We start from the raw sequence: 21,288 nt of genomic DNA, 5'->3' as shown, positions 1-21,288 counted from the left end.
GAAACAAAGGAAAACTTAAAAAGAAGGAAGTAATTCAACGTCTTTCGCTACTTTAGCCATATATTGCTCTAAGGAACTGCCACTCTAGACAGGCGGCATATAAATGCTAGGCAGTAGAAAATAACTCTAAATTTCTGCAGATTTTTTACTTTCAGCGGATGCTACACATTCGGCCTTGAATGAGCCATAAAAAGGGCTTCAGTGAAACAGGTTAAGAGCAAAAACATAGACGGAAAAAAATGTTGGCTGCGTTCACCAAAATATACTGCGCATATCAAACTTTCTGCAACACAGGGCGGATGGCTTTGAAGAGCCTTCTCAATCCACGCAGCCATTCAGGAACCAGAGAATCTTGGAAGCCAGTTTGTTGTCTCTGAAAGCCTGTCGCAACAGCCATTTGCTATCTGGCGTAATTATGTGGATTTGTAAGGATGGGGGCAGGTCGGCATAGCGGGATCCTTTGTAGGGGTATGGCAGACCGGGACAGACTGGCAGAGAAATGTGTGGGATGCAGTAAAGTCAGGAGAGGCGAGTGGGTTGGTGTAATGAGTGGGTGCGGGCCTGCAGAACGACTTTCATGACATGTAAGAATTGCATAAGGAAGAGGGAACATTCTGCCGGAACTGGTAGTGAGACGGTTACAGGAGCTGGGTATGCAGCCGGGTAGTCGGACATGGCTACCAGCGGAAGGGGACGTGTAGTTCTCGTCGAAAGAGCCTAACGAACGCCGCTGTTACTCGTGTGTTCGTTCTTCACATGGAAGTACCCTTTCTCATTTCACCACTTTGTACCGCGATATAGTGCTGGCGCACCCTCCGGTCCACGTTGGGCATATGTTTAAGTGACCGGCTAGCTGTTCCTCTTTTTGTATGCGCGCCCAGTGACCTAAACGGACATGTCGGGGTAATTAAGTATACTATAGCTTACATACCCCTGTTTCCCTGTATAATTGCATCTATAACTTCTTTGTCTGTGCTTTGTGTCTGTAGGTACATTATTACTGTTTCGAATGTGGAGCATGCAGGCGCTTTCCTCGCCATGATTAGGACATCTCCTGCATTACAATATTTTCGGACAGTTTTTTTTGGGGGGGAGGGGCGAGAGAAGAGGCTTATCAGCCTACTTACACTGTAACAAAGCAATGTGCCAAGAACCATTTTAACACCGAAGCTGTCTTGCGTCTTGTTCTCGACAAAATTGCGTGCGTCTATCGAGTCGCGTCGACAAAGAATTGCACGCGCTTGCTTCAGAGGCAACGTAAAGTGCTCTGTACCGCTCAATCTATATAGGTATCTTGCAAGAATTTCTACTAAAATTGCCGTTATGAATACTCTAGCATTAAGCCGGTGTCGTCCCCCTTACCCCCCACTAAACCAAAGCTGCGTGCACGAGACACTCCGTGCACTCCCACGCCTGCTAGCCGAACTTACTGCCATTCAGGATGGTCTGCAGGCGCTTGCATGGACGTTGACTAGAGGGACCGAGCTGGAACTTTATACTGACTCAATGGCAGCGATTCGAGTTTGGCGTCGCGTAGCGAGTTGTAAAAGCTTGGCCGAACGCATTCACGCAATTTTGGATACTTATCCATGCCCTGTCCGCGTTTTGTGGATTCGCTGAGACATGCTTCTTTCCCACACCCCGGCGTATCACGCCTGCCACAGAAACCTCCCACGGCCACTACTACTTCTTCCAGTATCCACCACGAAAGAACTGCTGGTGAGAAAGGAAACCCTCTGTCGCGCCACGTGTTCTTTACTTCCGCTGCGTGGAACTGACGGAAGCAGGTCGTGTTGCGGAGGATTCCGATTGGGGTGCCGTTATCCGCAGCAGTTACCCACATAAGCGTTGCCCCTCATCACGCACCATTCACGGACACCTGCCCCTTCTGTGGGCCTCCAGCGTCGGGAGCTGACGTTGAACACTTGCTGTGAACTTGCCCAGGTCTTAGAGACGCCCCAACGCAACACCTCCAGAGGCACGGAGCTCCATCCTGGGAGACCCCAGATCTCAAGCGCTGGATATGGGGGCCCCAGCACTGGTCACTTCCTGAATTTACGCGTGTCAGTGGTGCAGCGTTGTACCAATGAAAACTTTTTTCTTGTTCTGTAGGGCAATCTCTGGTAAAAAACATTACTTGGGATAAATAGGGATAAATTACGAAATTCCTATCTGCTGTCAATGCACTGCCATCTGCTGAGGGAGCGCGGTTACAGAAGACGGCAGCAACTGTTGTTTTGTAAAAGCCATCCTGAAACAATTTTTTTGTCGCTTGGCCGCAAAGACGGCCCTAATATCGCGCCGAGTTTCACGTACTTTCCTTAATTACTTAGTTCACATTGAAGTTGTAAACGTTACAGGGTTTCCGTATGCTGTAACTTCATTGGCTTCTACGGGAGGGAACGGACCGCCCCATGTTTGTCCGCCAGAACAAAATTCTAGTCCTTCGAAGTTCGTTCAGCTAATTAGCTAGGGAATATCCTCAGTCACAAATTACAAATAGCCGTGTTTAGCTCTGTGCCGTCCTCAGATTGCGTCCAGTTTCGATGGTCACCCTTTTTCACCCAGAGTAAGGGCATTGAATTTTTTGCGTGCGCGCTGAAAACAAGAGGAACCAAATAAAAATATATTCCGTACGCACGAAGTGCATCTCGTAAGAACACACAAGCAAAACACAGTTCCAATAAATTAGTAAATACTCTGCAAAAATTCAGAACATTGTCTGGAAATGTGTAACGTTCTTAAGCCATTTGTTTAGAGTGAGACTTCTGCAGAGCCAAATGTGGCATGAGTAGCGAAAAAGGTGAGATTATTTTATTCTTTTTAAGATTTTTTCTTTCTTTTCACAAATGATGTATGTTTATACCATTATACCGATTAAGTGCCTTTATTTTGCTAAGTGTGTGTTTTTCCAAGATGCAAGGCGTACTGCGGAGTTGTTCCGTATACGCTATTTCTGCTACGCATTTCGAAAGGTCTCTTCAAGACTTTTTGTTTAGGCTTTGATTTTTTGGGGGGAGATGTATAAGAAGCATATTCCTGATTTCGTCAGATCATTTTTGTGGAAATTTCATTTTTACATTTTTCTGATTTCTTGGTTTCTCAAAATTTTGTCCGAACAGCTATCTACGTTATCATTACCGTTAAAGGTGCCACTTCCGCCAAATCCGCATTTCGGAATGAAGGGCGTAAGACGGTTCGCCATGCCCGCTATTTTTAAAGCGAAGCTTTATGTTCTCCCTGACGTTGTCTCTAGAGCGAAAACGGCTAAAGTGAAAGAAAAAAAGAAACGCTTCCCGTGGCGGGAATGTAACTGGAGTCCCTGGGCCCTATCGTTATGAAGCCGGCGTCTCTTCGATTGTTTCATTTCGACATGCTCAAGTGGTATGGATTTGGAGAGAGGTGCAAGGACCTGCAAAACAGGACAGAAAAATCCTGCACCCCATCGTGTGAAGACGACGATGATCCGTCACGAGAAAGCTTCGCGTTTAACCATCGTCATCGTTATTCGGAGGGGTGCAAATTTTTTATTCATATTTTGAACTTTCTTTCACGGAGCTTTTTCTCTGTTCTTGGTTGTTTGGGTAGATGCATGAAATTCAAAATTTTGATTTTGTCCCGTCATTCTTGTGAAAATTTTACGTTTTTATTTTTATTATTTCTGTTCTTTTTTAATTTGCCCGAAAATAATCTCTATTTACACTACTGTAATGATTAAGGGTGTTACTTCCACCAAATCTGGATGTTGTGGAAATGAAACTCGTTACATGGTTCGCAGTTTTCGCTATTTGTTTATTAGTATCATGAACGTTCTTTTGGGGAATTTTTTCCTTTATTTTTTAGTTTCGGAGGTGATGTATAAGATGCATACTTTGTTTTTGTCAGATCATTTCAGTTTTATGATTTTTTTTTCAGTGTTTGTGCATTTATTGCTTTATTTTCCGGTTATACGCCCGAGAACGCGCTTTCCGTGCTCGGGGCAAGGTCATACGCCGGATGCCTCTGCATCTTTTACTATTTCATTCCCATAAAAGTTACACAGTTTTTCAACCGCCAGGCGTGAGCAGGTGTTTCCTCGGTAAGCCAACGTCTCCACTTATTCCCTGTGAATCCCCCATATAAAAAGATAATCGAACAAAGGTTGACGCAGTCTTACTGCAGTGTGCGGGGCAACGACATACACCAGATACTTTTCTCTCTCCTTCTCCCTCTCTCTCTATCTACTCTTTCTTCGCTCTTCGTTTGAGTATGGAATGCCACCTGCTCCAGAAATAGCAATCGACTCGGATACCTAAGGAGCTAAACCAGATAGGTTCAACCATGCTGGGAAGGCTCTTGTACACAAACAGCGCTTTTTCACGAGAAAAGGATCTGGCAGCCCTGGTGTAGTAGTTAGCCGAGACCTCCTATTACTTGCCAAAGCAAACTTCGGTCCTCGGTCCCCAGCAGCTGTAGAGCACCCGACCACGGCAGCAGTCAAGCCAGTGATACAGCAGATGTTTCTAAGAATATCTGGGTTCGCACAGGCCGCCTTTAGAACTTGACACTGGCAATGTCCCACGCATGCACTCCGTCTAGCGAGGGAAACTTAGCTGTATGATTAGATGAGCTTTCTGACGTCAATTGGGATATTACATGGTTAAGCTGCGAAGTTAGAGGGGACGGGAAGGGGTTCATGAAGCTGTTAGCGGGCCTTACTTCTGCGACAGAGGACTCTAAGGAGAAAAAAAAAACATGGTGTGGGATTTTTAATCCATAGAGAAATAGCAGGGAATGTGGAAGAATTCTTCAGCACTAACAGAAGAGTCGCAGCCGTTGTAATCAAGCTAAACGAGCGATACAAGTTAAAATTAGTACATGCCAATTAGCCAACAACCTGCCACGATGATGGAGCCGTGGACATTTTCTACGAGGACAAAGAATCAGCTATGAAAAAGGCAACAACACAGTCCACGATTGTGATGTTAGTCTAACGCAAAAGTAGTAAAAAGCAAACGGGAGAAAGACTGGTGGGAAACTTTGGAATAGCAATCGCAACAGCCGAAGAGATAGACCGTTGGTGTTTGCGCAGATAAATAACCTGGGGTTGATGAATTCGGGAACACATTCTCTTGCAAACAAAAGAATAGGAAAAGAAGATGGAAAAGCGCCGATGGTTTAACAAAACCGAATTTGACTTCATGTACAGGACGTAGAGGTTCTAAGCTATCCTAGTTTTGTTATATGCAATGTAAGGCTGAATCTCAAATGAGAAAGAAGGAATCTAGTGAAGACTAAGAAACCGAGCGTTGAGTCAGTCAGTGCCGGGGCGGAGGAGTTTAAAATAACTCCTCAATACAAATTTGAGCTTCTAAACTAGAATGACGATAGTGTAGCTGGGGTAAATGACAACCTAACAACGTCAATCACAGAATCTGCAGTAGCTTATGAGAAGGAGCATGGAAAAGTAATAAAAAGAAAGGCATAACTCTGAAACAGCTGTCTAAATTGGTTACAGAAGTAAAATAAACGCTATTCGTTCATATAACATGGCAGTGATCGAAAAAACGCTGCAAAGCGGAGGAAGCACGAAACCTACTAAGAGGAAGCCCATCATCGGCAAAAATCGAATCTACGCACTCAGAGACGAGCAGCGTAACATTACACACAACATGGACGAGATATTTTAGCACTCGATTCTACACCAGAACGTAAGCCAGCGACGTTAGACCAGGGCAAACTACTGAGGCTAAAAGCTAAACTCGCGGTGTCCCTCTAGGAACTAAAAACGAGGTAGGAAAGGCTCTTAACGGCATGAAAAGAGGAAAAGCTGCAGGTGATGATGAAAAAATCGTGGATCTGTTGAAGGAGGGGGGACATATTGTACTGTAAAAGCTTGCTGCCCTATTTCCGGAATGCTTAAGGGCTCAAAAACTGCCCATAGCCTGAAAAAACGCAAACATTTTTGTGAATCTTAAAAAGGGTGATACCAAGGACCTTAATAATTACAGACCCATCAGTGTACCTTCAGTTGTTTATAATCCGTTTTCCAAACTTATAGTTAGCCGAATAGGCGACAACCAGAATTACCAACAACCCAGAGAGCAGATTTGAGGAAAAGGTACTCAATAATGAATCGCATCCCTGTTGTAAAGGAAGTGACAGAAAAATCTATAGAATACACTAACGCGTTACATGGCTTTTATAGGCTATGAGAACGCGTTCAACTGGGTACACACTGCAGCCGTGCTGAAAACATCAAGAGACCAGGAGATGGAAGAGACCTGCATAAGTCTTCTAGATGACCTATATAAAGGATGTACCGTCAGGATAACACATTCGCAGGCAAAGCAATCAATTTTAGATCCAAAAGGGGATAAGATAGGGAGGTACCATTTCGCCAGAACTGTTAACCACATGTCTGGTGGAAGGGGGGGGGGTACGAGGGGCATTTAAGGCGCTTGACGGGGACAACAGCATAAAAGATAAAAGGAGAATACCTGAGTCAGTTGAGGCTTGCAGACGACGACACAGTCTTGCAGGGTGAGACTGCAAAACACCTGCAAGAAATGCTTGAGGAACTACAATCAGAAATCACGGATGTGGGGCTAAAAATAAAAATAAATACATTTAAAGTAATGAAGAATAAGCATGCCGAAAGCGCCCTCTTCAGCTTAGAGAATTAAACGCTAGGAAAGGTAAAGGAATACAGCCACATCGGACGAATGGTTAGTTCTGACCCAAACTACGGGAGAAAAACCCAGCGCAGAATAGGTATGGGCTGGGCAGAACTCGGCAAGCACTCGCAAACTATGAAAAGTAAGCTACCTCTAGCAGTAAACAGAAAAATATACAAACAGTACATACTGCCGTTCTGCCGGTAATGACATATGGAGCTGAAACTTGGCGCCTTTCTAAACAAAGGGAAATCAAACTTGGATCGGCTCCACGGGCCATGGAACGTATAATGTTACGCTTAGGGAGAGGGAACTAACTTCCTGGATAAGGAAACAAACTCCAGTAGATGTTATCACTGTTCAAGTGAGGAAAAAAATCCCCCCACCTCCCCGAAGGGGATCGTGTGGAAATGCGAATGCATTGGGTGCACCGAATTCTTCTTTGCGGTATCGTTGCCGCGAGGGATTCGACTTCACCGACTTCCATCGCTATCAAGGCGCCAGTCGGCAAGCAGTCACGGAGAGAGGCGCGCGCTCCCTGCATTTATATGCGCAGCGAGCGGAGAGGGGTACGCGGAGAGGAGAGAGAGACCCGCGCCAGCCCGCGCGCGAGCTCTCTCTCCGCCCCGAGCTCCGCGATGCGAGCGCCCTCACACGCCGAGCGCGCTCCTCCTCTCCACTCACTCCGCTACTCCGCCCGAGCTCCGCGGTGCGAGCGCCCTCACACGCCGAGCGCGCTCCTCCTCTCCCCTTGCCCTCCGCTACTCCGCACCTGCTCCGGTTGCTAGGTGTGCGCCACAGCTGTTGCTAGGCGCACGCCGCTCAACGACGCAAGACAACCTGCGGCTAAGAAATGCATTCGCATTTAAAAGAAAAGAACTTTGGCTGGCTATGTAGTGACACGAACCAACAACCGGGGGACAGTTTGGGCAACAAAGTGTATATCAAGAGACAGGTCTCGAAGGTGAAGGCTAATAACATGGTGGAGGGTTGAAATCATGAAATTCGGTGGGCAACAGTGGAGTCGAGCGGCGCATGACAGGAGCGGTTGGAAGTCAGTGGGAGAGGCCTTCACCCTGCAGTGGGCCTGAGCAGGCTGTTGTTGTTGTTGTTGTTGATGATGATGATGATGGAATTTCTGTCTGACCAATTATCTCCATTTACGCTATTATAATGATTAAAGATGTTACTTCCGCCAAATCTTCATTTTTCTGGAAATGAGGGCGTTAAACGGACCTGGCTGTAGGTTTACTCGGCAAAGAAAGCTCCGCCTTCAAAAGCATACAATTGTTCACCTTGTAGAAAACCTCTTGAAGGTTCAATGTGTCTTTCTAATGGCTTGCAGGAGTCGTTCCGATCCACTGGCTTGAGTTCTACGTCAACTACGAACACGGAACTTTTCACGTCATCGTCATCGAACCTAACTACCACCAGGCGTATTCGGCAAGGAAGAGAACGATTCCTCCAGACCTTGGAAGAGCTGGGGAATGTGAGCCGACCACGCCGGTGGTGGCAGGGAGCCTTTCGGTACAACCTGAAAGTCAGCGACGCCAATGACCGGTCGACGTGAGGAGGAGTTGTTCTAGGAGGTTGACCACCCCTCATTCAATATCCTATTGGAATTTGTATTTGTGTGTAACGCACTGCACCGCATTCGTCCACTCTTCGTCTGTTGTACGCTTGCACAAGCTAACAAACAGTGCGCCAGGTATCTCACTGAATTCTGTTTCCTGGTTCGCCCTTTTACTTGTACAGTGCCTTCTGTATACCAGAATCATCACGGCACTATGCTAGCACTGCAAATAACCCACACACGCATAACCAATCGTGGTTACGCGTGTGCGTCTTAAGTTAAAATTTAAAGGAACCTGCCTCAACATCTATAGTCTTGCCCTATGGAAATTTTCTCGCTTGTGAGTCACGTGTATTGAAGATGTTGCGCAAACCTGCAAGATGTGACATGTGCTGTAGAAGGGATACTGTCTTTCGCCGCACTCCATTACCCTAATCAAGCGACATCAAAACAAAAATTAAGGGCATGGCCGTTTTATACACCTAAATTTAGGGTTTATGTGACATTAACTCACTGACGAGTGACTCCACAGTTCGTTTATCATGATAGTCCTCATCTGTAGTTTACGTGCTTTGTTCTTGGTTTCCTCTCCCCTTGTATATATTTACAGGTGAACCGGGTGTCGTAATGAAGTGCGTTGATACCTGCGACCTAATGATTTCAGCCGACTTGCTTCTCTGCACCTCGCTTTCGGCAATTATTTTATACCGCACTCTTTTTTAATGTTTGATCAACTACTTTGAACTGATTCTTTTCTACCTGAGAATGTGTTATAGTTTTATATGGTGTAATTTAAAATTTGGCCACATATGCGTACTAACAATGCACGACAGAGATAAGCATATCGAACTCCCACTAATTACGAAGGTTTTCTAAGCGTAAATTTTATTGCTAAGACCACTCCCATTTGCACAAATGTTTGAGATTAGGTGAAAGCTTAGTATATTTCGAGCGCAATCCGAAATACGAGGTACTGTCTGATAATTATTTACTGATGCGTGACATGCATTACAGCAGTGAGGCTGGAATGGAAACTGAGAGGAAGGCCCATACTTTCTTCCAATGTTCAGTCAAGTTCTGGCGGCGAGCAAGAATAGTGGCACGTATACATTTGTCCACAGGAAAGACTTCTGGTGATTATTTTAAGCAATACTTTTTTGCACGCGGGTAAAATGAAATGATTGTCTCTCCTGTGACATTTCTCATGTTTGGAGGACGAATGCTCCGGGAAGTCGTAGCATTTGGAGGTGGGAGTATCGGTTTTCATGAAGGGTGAAGTAATCAACTCCTGTTATCTTAATATATTTATGAGGCGTATTTATTACAGCCTAATTGCATTGCTGCGTTACGCATATAGCATGACATTCCTTAAGTGTGCATATCTCATGCATCTGTGTGAAGGACCGCGACTTCTGCGATAGCTCTGGCTGTGATTTGTGCGGCTGCTATCCATCAAGCTTCTGTATTTTTTTATGCTGAATACAACATATGGCAATTCCCCAGGCCAAGTGTCGGCTGTTTGTACCCCCAATTGGAGTCTTTGATAAAAAGCGTTACGTGAGGGGTATAAATAATCTCCAGTTCGGATTTTGCTTCTGTTGTTTTGTCTTTTCTCCTTACTTTATCAAGAAAAGGCATCAGTGTTATGAACAACGTCTTTTATTCATCATTCAAGTCTTCGGGAGAATATCTTTTTGGACGGGATGACCCCTGCAAGATTTTTGCTCGGTCGGCATGAGAAAATACGAACTGTAGGTCTGCTTCTTGAGATGGTCCATGATCAAGTTGTGCATGGTGTTATTCAGGGTTGGCGTCCTTGAAAGAACCCATATATTTTCTGTAGAAGAAATAAAAACAACAGTATACGTTATATAAAGTCCAATAAATGTGTGGGTGGGCCCCCCAGGACGTTCTCTCGCAACTCCTCATCCAATCACAACCAACCCGAGATAGTTCTCGACAACAATTCCCGGAGCTTAACGGAGGTTGATGATTGAGCAAGATGCGACACTGCGACCGTAACTGTAACTGCACTGGCGTGACTGTGCGTGGGCGATGTATTTTGCCTGCTTAGTCAGAGTGCGCACTTACACCATATCACCTATTATCATGATAGTGGTAACGTGGCTCCCTGAAAACTACAACGTCGTAGTATGGCCGGCGACGCAAAAAAAAACCTGGAGGCCTTTCCCTATCCTCCGTTGTGCTCCTTTCTTTTAAAGCGGAAAAACCAAATGCTACATTCATGTAATTCGAAATATATTTTTGTCACCCCATATTGCCACTAATTTTGTTCTGTATTGTTTTTTGTTGCATGTTCAACAATATCCTTGACTTATCGTGGATCTTGTACCGTATATTTATTCTTATTTTTTGTGTGTATATTTATACTTCCGATTGTTTTGACGATGTCGCTGCTTTCTGTGCTTTAGAACTCAAAAAGTCAACATACATTTTTAGATAACGATCAGGACCCTACAGTGTTACACTTCAACTGGACTTTGGGATAGTTGGGTACACAGCGCTTGTGTCTGTTTGCCCTCTCTCTGTCCAAGTTTTTCGCGCTGTTTCCTAAGGAGTTAGACCTCAACACCTTCGCTTCTAATAAATTATCCACCCTCCGTTTTTTTTGCTTTTAAGCTCAAGTGCTTCGCCAATTCTGATCAGCCTCCTGCTTTGTTGGAATTGAAGACAGTATGAACTGATGTTTATTTGTACCTCCATTATATATATATCTATATATATATATATATATATATATATATATATATATATATATATATATATATATATATATATATAAGAAATGCGGGCAGTCTACAACGCCAAAGAAGGCATAGGGGAATGGTTGGACTATACATATATTTTTTTTTCATATTAATTGAAGTGAGAAAGAAAGAAAGGAAGAAAAACACGCGCCCAGAGTGGGGACCGAACCCACGCCTTTCGATTAGATCTCGAATGCCTTACCAATTCGGCTATCTGGGCGACTGTGTTCTGCTTCACTTTCTGGGGTATTTATATTTACTACAACTGTATCTGACGCTTGAGGGTGGTAGCCAGCGCCACTCAGACAACACGGGGAGAAGGGGACCTTCTTTTCAACCCCCGGGGCGTGACGCGAACGTCTACAGCCTGTCATAAGCGGGTAACTGGCGGGAAACCCTCTTATGCTACCTTGGCATCAAGGCTGCCACAACCGAGGCCCTCGCTAAGCTTTCGCAGGCCCTCGCTAAGCTTTCCTGCGAAAGCTTAGCGAGGGCCTCGGTTGTGGCAGCCTTGATGCCAAGGTAGCATAAGAGGATTTCCCGCCAGTTACCCGCTTACGACAGGCTGTAGACGTTCGCGTCACGCCCCGGGGGTTGAAAAGAAGGTCCCCTTCTCCCCGTGTTGTCTGAGTGGCGCTGGCTACCACCCTCAAGCGTCAGATACAGTTGTAGTAAATATAAATACCCCAGAAAGTGAAGCAGAACACAGTCGCCCAGATAGCCGAATTGGTAAGGCATTCGAGATCTAATCGAAAGGCTAGGGTTCGGTCCCCACTCTGGGCGCGTGTTTTTCTTCCTTTCTTTCTCGCTTCAATTAATATGAAAAAAAAATTTTATAGTCCAACCATTCCCCTATGCCTTCTTTGGCGTTGTAGACTGCCCGCATTTCTTTCTGTATATCCTAACGAGCCCCTCATTTCCTAACCATATATATATATATATATATATATATATATATATATATATATATATATATATATATATATATATATATATATATATATATATATATATATATATATATTTATATATTATGCCGCGTAAATGGTTACTTGAACTTGAACTCGAATCGTGGTGTTCGCCTAACAAACTTCGCAGCATTTAATGATACAATGATTGTATGTGTGTACGTGATGACATTTCCTATAGAAAAGAAGATCGGGGTTATCGCAAAAGCTTGCCGGGGAGGGATTATTGTAGCCCCCAACTTTTCCCCCCTTAGGGTATACAAATTTGATATTTTGGCTTAGTAGTTTTAGTTTGCGACGACTGCAAGTCGTAGATGTATATGTTACTTTGTCAAAAGCTTGAGGACCAAAAACGATTGTTAGAGTATACCCGCATTACAAATATTTATAACAATAAATTACCAACAACAAAAAACTAAGACAATCTCGGCATACGGCGTGTAAAATAAAAGATTAAGACGAAAAATCACGCTCACTGATCATGAAAAAAACATTTATCAGATGGCCACGTCTTTCAACCCAATCCAGTGTCTAGGTTCAGTGCGCACACAAGTGGGAACGGCCTTAAACAGCTGCGATAAAGGTAGTCATGGTGTACAAAACACCGACTGTTCATTACTCTTGACCAACAATTAGTTTGAAGTCGTCCTTAGTAACCTCGACATATTACCTCGATTTGAATAAATGCAAACTATCTTGATTGGAGAAGAGTGGTATAATTCTTATATATTTTTTAGAATGTGACTAGATCTATATTTCTGGTCTAAAATAAAAAAAATGTTTATTCACTGTAGTTATGCTGCCTCGGAACACTTCGTTAATGTATTTGTTTTCTATTTCCTTGGCTATACGCACTATTGTAACCAGTGATAATTGACTGGTAATTGTTTTTTGTCATTTTGCGGCACTTGGGCAATAATATATCACGTAACGAATGGCCTGTGATGATGCGAGTGTGCTCTTAAGAAATTTTGATACGGCCAGGCTTATTGCGAAGATTGCGTAAGGTTGCCCTTCTATCACATCGCTAGAGAAATGCAGAGTCTTATTCAAAGGTGCATGCAATCTAAAAATTTACCGCAGGTAGGATTAACTAGCATTAGCGCGACATGTCGGGTAAGGCACCGTGAATTCTCGGAGCAAAATGTAGATATCGACAGATATTGTATTGGTATTTGCTGTTGTTTATTTCTTGGTTCAACAGCGCTACCAAGCTACATAATCATTTAAAAAGACCAGCCGTGGTGGCTCAGTGGCTACACCAAGGTCGCGGGCTACTTTTCTTATGAAAGCGAAAAGAAAAAAAGCGTATGTTTAGATTACAGCGCACGTTTAATATACCCAGGAGGTAAAAATTAATTTGGAGCCCTCCACTACGGCGCGTCATGCAGCTTTGTCTTTTGATACCCACAACCAACCCACAAACCCTCGCTTAATAAGGGTCGGAAAATACCTCTCCGGACAATGCCGTTGATGATGTTGTTCTCGCATGCCCACAGCACGGCGTACGTGTCATAGTCAGAGTCAAGAACCATCATTGGAGAAGAATACTGAAAAGATCCTGAATAGGAAGAGCAAAAGAATACGCATTTTTCGTTACATTAGCACACGCAAAACAGGAATACCTCCTCTTATTTTATTCCGGGCGCTGAAGGTTTATATGCTTCAAAGTGTTTAATTTTTAACGCCTCTTCCAAAAATACTTTACACTGGAAAAACCATGTTTTTATGCTCATGGGCAAATACTTTTGCGTACATGCTACATCCAGCCAAGAAGAAAGTTTAAGCGATGGCGGCCATGCTCTCATACCGGCATAGCGCACCTACAAAACAGTCGTAGCCTAAAGTCTTGTCGTTTCACGTAGTTATAAGTGAAAAAAATATGCTTAGCAGGTACTAACAGTCGCCCTTTGGGGGAAATATGTATGGAGGAAATATGTATGCGTAAATGTAGTAAATACCTCCTTTCAACTTGATTCCATACGGACTGTTGGCGTCCCTGGTCAGAATTTCCCCATCGATAGATAGGGGGTCACTACTAGAAAAGAAAAAAAAAACATTATGTAAGAACACCACTCAGTAGCATCGGTTGAAATAGTATGTTCAAGTATTTATTTTGGACAATGTTGCTAGCAAAGCTCCACGCGTTGAATGCGTTTACAATCAGCTTGGCAAGGCTCAGGAAGTCATTAAGAACAAGAGTATATAAAAAAGCATATACTTTAAGTTTCTACACCACAAAGCTGTCAGAGAAAGATATTCAGCAAAATTTCTCAATTCAAATTTACAAACTTACAAGCTTACCTACAGGCTTATAATGGAAAGAAAAAAGGCAGCAACAAGGTAATAACATAATTCTGGTAGGAGCAGGCAATAAGTAAAAAGGCGAAAAAAAAAGCACAGGCAAGGAAAAAAAAAGAAAACGGCAAAGAGGGAGGAAGAAAAAGACGAAAAGGACAAAAAGGAAATATGATGAAAACGAAAAGAAACAAATTGAAAGAAAACGAAAAATAAAGAAGAAAGTAGAACGCAGGCTTCAAACTATAAAAAATGCATGCCTTGTGTCACAATTAGATCAAAAGTTAAAGAATTTTGAAGTGCAGATACTTACATCTCCACTGTTAGTGAAGGAAGGAGGTACGACTATGGAAGTGTCATATGTAAAAGTGAATCCAGAGACTGACATGCTGGTTATTCCGCTGTGAACGTTTTTGTTCTGTCAGTTGCTATCAGGGCTATTTTATAATGTCTACGGTTCAGACATGATCATGGACTTCTCAAGCATTTTCATTTTAGCTCCCGCGCCCTTGTTACTGTATAATGATTGCAGGCTGTTTCCTCCACCCAAGAAAAAGACAGAAGGTAGGAAAAAGATAGACGCATGATTACAAAATATAATATGGAAAAGTCATAAAACCAGCTTGTTTCCGGCTTCCTTACCGATCGCCGCTGGTAAACACCGCTGCCATCCTAGAACGACAAACAAATACGTGAGCTCATACTTGACATTACCTATGTGCTTTGTAAGCCCAATGATTCTAAACAAAACATTGGTTGTTGTTCAATGAGCTTTAAACTATTTACAAATGAGACTCTACTTACGGTGACCTTTCGCCAATGACCTTCAATCCAACGCTGTTCTCTTCCCCCTTGTCTAAGCAGTGAAACCTGACGCATTTGATCATGTATTCTATTATGAATGGCGTGCGCAGGATTTCAAACCATGTTCCCATGAACTGCAATGGTACAAAAAAGTGTCAGAATGAATTTCAGGCGTATATCACTGTCACATGATTGGTGTTTATAAAGAAAATTTGTGTGGTCCAATCCAGAATATGTAGGCTCCACAGTTCCCGCAAGGTTTCGGCGGAAAGCGGAGCACATGATAACAAAACTTTTACATAGCATTACCATGCAAACCCCTCTTTTAACAGCAGGCCTATTGAAGCTCTTGGTTGCGCCGTACATTCGCAGAAAAAATACCAAGAAAATGCCAAGCGTGCGTGATCGTGCGTCTCCTGAGTAGCGCTTGGAAAAAATACAAAGAAAAGGCTGAGTGCGAAACTCTACAAGAAGGAAGAAGCCGGAACACGGCGCAATGCGCCATGTTAACCCGACGTAGACGATGACGACTAACAGAACAGCGCATACCCCGAGTGCTGGTGCTAATAATTAGGCCGCCCCTTAAATCATCCCTTCATCTGCAATGGTTCGTGTCTTCCATCCTGCCCCAGCGTAACATGTTTCACCACTACTTGGTCCAGGCGCCGGGAGAAGGCAGGGCCCCGATTTCTCTGCTTTACGGTAACAACAGCGAGGAGGTGTCGTGTTTGCAGATATACCTATAGGTTAGGCGCGTTAATTGAAGTCTCTCTACCCGACCCCGTTCGCGATGGCCAGAAGCGAGATTTAGGCGACGAAGACGATATAGACGACAAAGAAGGAGGCAAAGACGAGCGCAAACGCATTCAAAAGCTGACGGGCCTCAGCGAAGAGACGCATGACCACCTGGAACACAGGACGTTCGGTGACATCCGACAGTTCTAGCGCCGCTTTGGTGCGCGGAACGAGGGTCACTACTTGGAGATTCTCAGATCTGGAGTCAGTGGTCCCTGCGTCTTGTACAAGCGGCGGCCTGATCAGTAGTGGGCCAACCCATCAACCCATGGATTGAATCGGGGCTCGACTCCAACATAGACATTGAAGTCATTTTCGATCACAATGCCGTTGGCAGGTACATCGTCGGCTACGTAAACAAGGCCGACCTCGGAATGTCTAACCTCCACAACGCCATGGCCGAGGTGTTGGAGGAACGCTGGGACATAGGTTACCCTGAAGTGCGGAAGTCCTTTGCTTTGAACGTGCTCAATGCTGTTGAAATGTCGACCCAGGGAGCCGCGTGGTTTCTCCTCTGTAAGGACATGTCTGAGAAGACTCGGGGAGTCGTTTTCACTCATACGTGCTTCCCCGAGAAATTACTTCGATTTGGCAAGAACAACCGTGAGCTCCAAGAACTTCCTGTATAGGTAAGACCTGCAGCTTTGATGTTCCTCCAGCTTTACATTACTGTTGCAAGCTACGCAAAATTTTTTATTTGCTTCGAGGCGACACAAAAACTCTTCTACTTGAGCGATTTTGAGGAAATTTCCTCGTCATGAACCGGCTTTAATGAACCCATAGCACCCGATAGGATAGGTCTAAAACCGAAGCGCAGCTTCGTCGCATGTATTTTCAATTTTGCATTTTTCAACAACGAAAAAATGATCAGATAAAAGTTCGCCCGAGTAAATGGCTGAAGTTGGCCTTCTAAGTTGAAACATTTAGAAGGAAAAGTTTTCTGCTACCGCAAGTGAATGACACGTATAATGAGCACTTAAAACAAGCGTTCATATACAAAAAGTAATACCGATGTTGTGATGTAGAGCTCGGTTTTGAATTAGGTTCACTACACTGGCGAGATGCTGGCGTGTCTTTGCCTAGAGTGTGTGTCCAAGGATCAAATTTGTGGTAACGTCTTGACGTAGTTGCACATGACAGCGTGACCAAAAGCAATTGCAAAAATATAATAGGAAACAATCCTAAATTTTAGATAATTCACGCCGACAGCTTCAGCGACATAAAATTCCCGCGATGCCACTGCTCCGTAAGTACGAAAATGTGCTCAATTTAATGATTATGTATTACAAGATTCTCAATTTGCTACCAAAGAGTGCATTATTTAGTGCAAATTCGGCAAGCTTTAAGACTGTAGCAAATTTTTTTATATATTTATATATTTATATATTTATACTTTCCCGCTTCCGTGACTTCCACTGTTTCCGTACGTGCAGTCGCTGAAACGCTTGTCTATAGCTCAGATTTTCTGCTTCCGGCCTTTTCCCGTGTTGGATTGAAATAATTTAGAAAAAAGTAGGCACCATTCTGAAGTCTACGCCGACCACTTCATCCCCCAACACTTGTTTGATGAGTACCCGGTTACATTCCCAAGATACAGCAAGTTGAAGTAGAAGTAGCTGTTATAGATAAGCGTTTTACCGGCTGTACACGGCGGTTGTGTTCAACGGACCCAGGAGTAACTAGAACATTGGTTGTGCTCAATTAAAATTACGCTTAACGATGGTGAAGAACATCTATTCTAAAAATCGCCCATTCTGAAGCTCTTTAGGTGGTTAGTATATTATCGGGTGCTAGAGAACTTTGGCCGTTACCTCAGGAATGAAATGCAAATGTTAGACCCCTAGACACTTAAAAAAAGTATATAATGCGGGAACTGCAGACGACCGCAGGAAGGTCGGAAGCAAGGACAGGCCCAGGGAAGTACACAAAGAGAAGCCCTGAGACTGTCTTTGCGTGTTTCCTTCTGTGTGGCCGTCTGCATTTCGTGCGGGATATACGTTTTTAAGAAGCACCAACTCGGCCAACTGCAGGCCCATCTAATTCTACAGCACTACAGTAATACACACCAAACACCGAGCGGACAGAACACTATGCCAGTAAAGCGTCCATACCCTGTTTAAGTCAAACTCATCCTTCTCCTTCAGCGTGGGACACAGTCCCGGCATAACCATGGCAGTGGTAACCGTCACTGCCAGAAGCAGCGCCAGCAAGGAACCAACCCTTCTTGAAGGTCTTCCCATAGAAACACACCAGGCGCCCGTGTCACGCACTTCGGGAAACAGCGACTGGACGCAACTGGCGACGACGGTAAAAGAGACGACTCGCGTGCGAACGGGAGCGGCAAGCGATGCGGCCGGGTCTCAACCGTTGCGGATCAACTCTTGCATCCGCTCGCGGCGCTCCGCTAGAGCCTGTTATCCGGGGCGTGCAGATGATCCTTCGTGTGCGCATTGTGTGTGCACGCACCCGGCACCGCCGAGAACAAGCCGTGCGTCTCCATTTTCATGAGCGCGGTTAGAGCGCCCAATGCGTGAAGCCCCTGAGACAGCGGCACCTGGAGGTGAGGATGCTACGCCGAGATGGGCTCCGCCTAGGCCGTTTACCCGTGCAGCTATCGGGCACGTCGTCGCCGGAGTGGAACGTGTCCGCCACGAATTTTGATACATTCTCGCTCACGGTAATGGAGTAGGCGGCAAACTCGGTTGTGGCCGCTACGAGGGAGAGCGATGCGTAAAAAGAGAGCTCAGCTTGAATCTGGGTGGCCGTGTATTATACGTAATGCACTTGGAGGGCGCGGACGTTTTCAGCAGAGCTAATGCAGGGGCAAAAGCGCACCAGGGACATACGTAATGTTTTTGAATTGTGTTACTATACATCTGGCTTGATGTCGTTAATTATTCCGTTGTTTTAAATCCAATCTTGCAAAGCATCGCACCATTGGATCGGAATGAATGAATGAATAAAATCTTTATTCACAGCGACAGGTGCAGTTGTTAAGGCACCCGCTCGCTGGAGCGGATTCCTAGCCCGGGATCCCCTGCCTGCGTCTTGGCAGCGCTGACCCTGTTCACTAATTTTCTTTTTAACGATTTCTCCTTGTTTTTAATCTTTATTAAGGGAGTCTAAACTGCCTATATGCCTTAATTTGTTGCCTTACAAAACAGTGAATGCGAAATGGACAAAAAGAAATGACATGCTCCGCAGAAAAGTCAAGTGACCTGTAGGCGAATGTATAATCGACATAGTATTTGGAAGTTTTATGCGCTCCTTGAACGCAGACGCGAAGGCGTTTTAATCCTCTGTCGGTAACTTTCTAGAACGGCAGGCTCTAGGATACCAGTATCGTGATCAGTGCCTGCGTAAGCCTTGTTTCGTTGTTCTCTTTCTGTCTTTTCTCGTGGTTAGGTTTTACTACTTGGTCCAAATGGCTAAAAATTTTAAAATTTTTACGTGACGATTTTTACGTGACTGCCCACTCGAACGACAACCTGACCAATTTCAGCGTCGTTTTTAAATCGGCCGCGTGGCGCCATGAATCGTTCTCTGCATAGAGCTTGCAGCGGCAAGAGGAGAACAATAAATCTGAAAATCTATTTAAAAGTTGGTAATTACACGCCATATGCCCGGTTTAATTTCGTGTTAACACATACTTCCTGGTCCTAATCTAGACCTTGTTTGGTTTTTGAGAACGGGGCATTAACCTTCCACAATTCTATTTAGTTCCGTGACACAATGTTAGCACTAGTCATCAGTTACGGTGGCAGGAACGCTTTGGGGTACTGGCGTAAGTTGCGGGAGCGCCTGGGCGCCGTATCTGTCGAGAATACGGCTACCAGGGCGTAGAACCTGCTTTTCTTAGCAGGCCTGCAGAGATCCCATATATTTTCTTTCGTCGCCGCTGTAGTATTATCGTGCTCCTTTCCACACTGCGGTTGCCGCTCTGCCGTACTCAAGGTTGAGGTGAGCCCTCATATCTGGCTGCAGCAGTAGCAATTTCCGGTAGAAGCGATGGCGTACTTCCGCGGACGCTTGATGAGGACGGCTTATAATAGACGGCTAGAAGGCACGAGAAAATTGAAAAATGAGCCTAATAATGTTATCGCGTTAATAACAATGACTTCAACGTTCATAAATATATTGCGTAGAATTTGAGGACTGCATGTGTTTCGTCGCGCCTTGCACCTGAACGCTTCTCGCTTTCTGTTGAGGCCGATAGGTGTGGTAACACTCTCTTTCTTTCATGGTTTTTACGATCACGCTGGCATTGCCGGTGGGCTGAGTTATAATATTCAATCCATCCAGCCTTGCTTGCCTGCGTATTGCATGCCTTACCGAGTGGCCCACCAAGCCACGCCCATCGGAGCGGCCTCTCTCTTATCATTTGTACTATTGACGACGGCACCAGTCTGGTTTTAAAAGGACCCTGCAACACTTTTTTCATCTTTTTCCAACATTCAAAATGCTAGAAGAAGCAACGGCTAGAAGAAGCTGCGAGAATGATCAACAAATATTAGATGCGGCTCTGCGCAACATCGTGCGAGTTACCAATCAACGCACCACCTCTTTATAGGCGTCGTATGAACGACGTCTGCCCCCCGCAGGGGCACCTTGCGTTTCAAGGTGACGGTAGTGGCGACACCACGGACCCCGCGCACATGTGGGTTGGACCCACCCACGCTCTCGGCTGTATGTGGCTTTCCCGTGTCCGGGGAAAAGGGCATCCTGGTGGTTGAGAAGGCCAGGCTTGATTTGGACCTTTATGGCCCCCTGGCAGAGGCAACACAGCACTTCGGCCCCCGCTTCCCGTAGACGGTGCCCCCAGTCTGACCCGTCCTGGGGAAAATCAGCCGGTCGCCTTTTCCTGTCCTCTTCTTCACTCTTTCACTTTCCTATTTTCTTTCCTAACGCTGTGCTGTCGTCTTTTCTCTCCCACATTTCTGCATTCTTCTCCAGGCGGCGAGGGTTAAACCTGTGTGAGGGCATCACCCTAGATTCCAACCATAGGGATATAGTGGCGAGGTACAGTTAACGTGTGCTTCAAAGCCACGTTCCCTTGTTGGGCTCGGTGGTGGGCGACTGGCCTTGTCACCGGATTGATTTCATGTTCTATGGCTATTTTCTCAACTGCCGCAAAACACCCTGATCGACCTCCCAAAAGGGGTCGCACCGAAGCACTCCGCACCCAACCACCTAAGGCAGCTTTCAGCAATGGGCAGCTTTCAGAGTGGGCAATGTGGCAGCACGTCGACAGCAATGCTGAACAAGCACGTCCTCTTTCTTGTGCAGATTTTGACTGTCGCCTTTGGTGAGCATGCGCTTGCCTTGGAAAATGCTTCCCTCCGCTTGGATTCGCCAGCTGCCGTAGCTCGAGAAGAAAAGGACGCATTCACCGTTTCGACAATCTGCGATTTCATCGAGCCGATGCT

At 45.0% G+C, this 21,288-nt stretch overlaps 2 protein-coding genes across 3 annotated transcripts in view; one reads left to right on the top strand and one right to left on the bottom strand.

Moving 5' to 3' along the window:
* Positions 1 to 8,430, top strand: part of LOC144170731 (adhesion G protein-coupled receptor L1-like) — a 35,267-nt gene extending 26,837 nt beyond the window's left edge. For both annotated transcript variants that reach the window (XM_077700707.1, XM_077700706.1), the window contains one exon: positions 8,002 to 8,430. In XM_077700707.1, coding sequence (XP_077556833.1) covers positions 8,002 to 8,226 — 225 coding nt within the window. In that variant the 3' untranslated portion in view covers positions 8,227 to 8,430. The remainder of the gene's footprint in view (positions 1 to 8,001) is intronic.
* A 1,111-nt stretch (positions 8,431 to 9,541) lies between these two features.
* LOC144170732 (lopap-like) lies at positions 9,542 to 18,229 on the bottom strand. The gene is made up of 6 exons (XM_077700708.1): positions 17,974 to 18,229; positions 15,068 to 15,201; positions 14,906 to 14,935; positions 13,927 to 14,003; positions 13,419 to 13,526; positions 9,542 to 10,066 (listed from the first exon to the last, which is right to left on the bottom strand). The coding sequence occupies exons 1-6, from the start codon at positions 18,100 to 18,102 to the stop codon at positions 9,900 to 9,902; spliced, it is 645 nt and encodes a 214-aa protein (XP_077556834.1). The 5' UTR covers positions 18,103 to 18,229; the 3' UTR covers positions 9,542 to 9,899.
* Between the last annotated feature and the right edge of the window lie 3,059 nt (positions 18,230 to 21,288).

This window comes from Haemaphysalis longicornis, unplaced genomic scaffold (assembly GCF_048455015.1).
Source record: "Haemaphysalis longicornis isolate Haplotype H1 unplaced genomic scaffold, Haemaphysalis longicornis Haplotype H1 scaffold_2, whole genome shotgun sequence".
Lineage (NCBI taxonomy): Eukaryota > Metazoa > Arthropoda > Arachnida > Ixodida > Ixodidae > Haemaphysalis > Haemaphysalis longicornis.
Note: the sequence above shows the minus strand (reverse complement) of the source record. Positions and strands in the feature narration are given on the sequence as shown.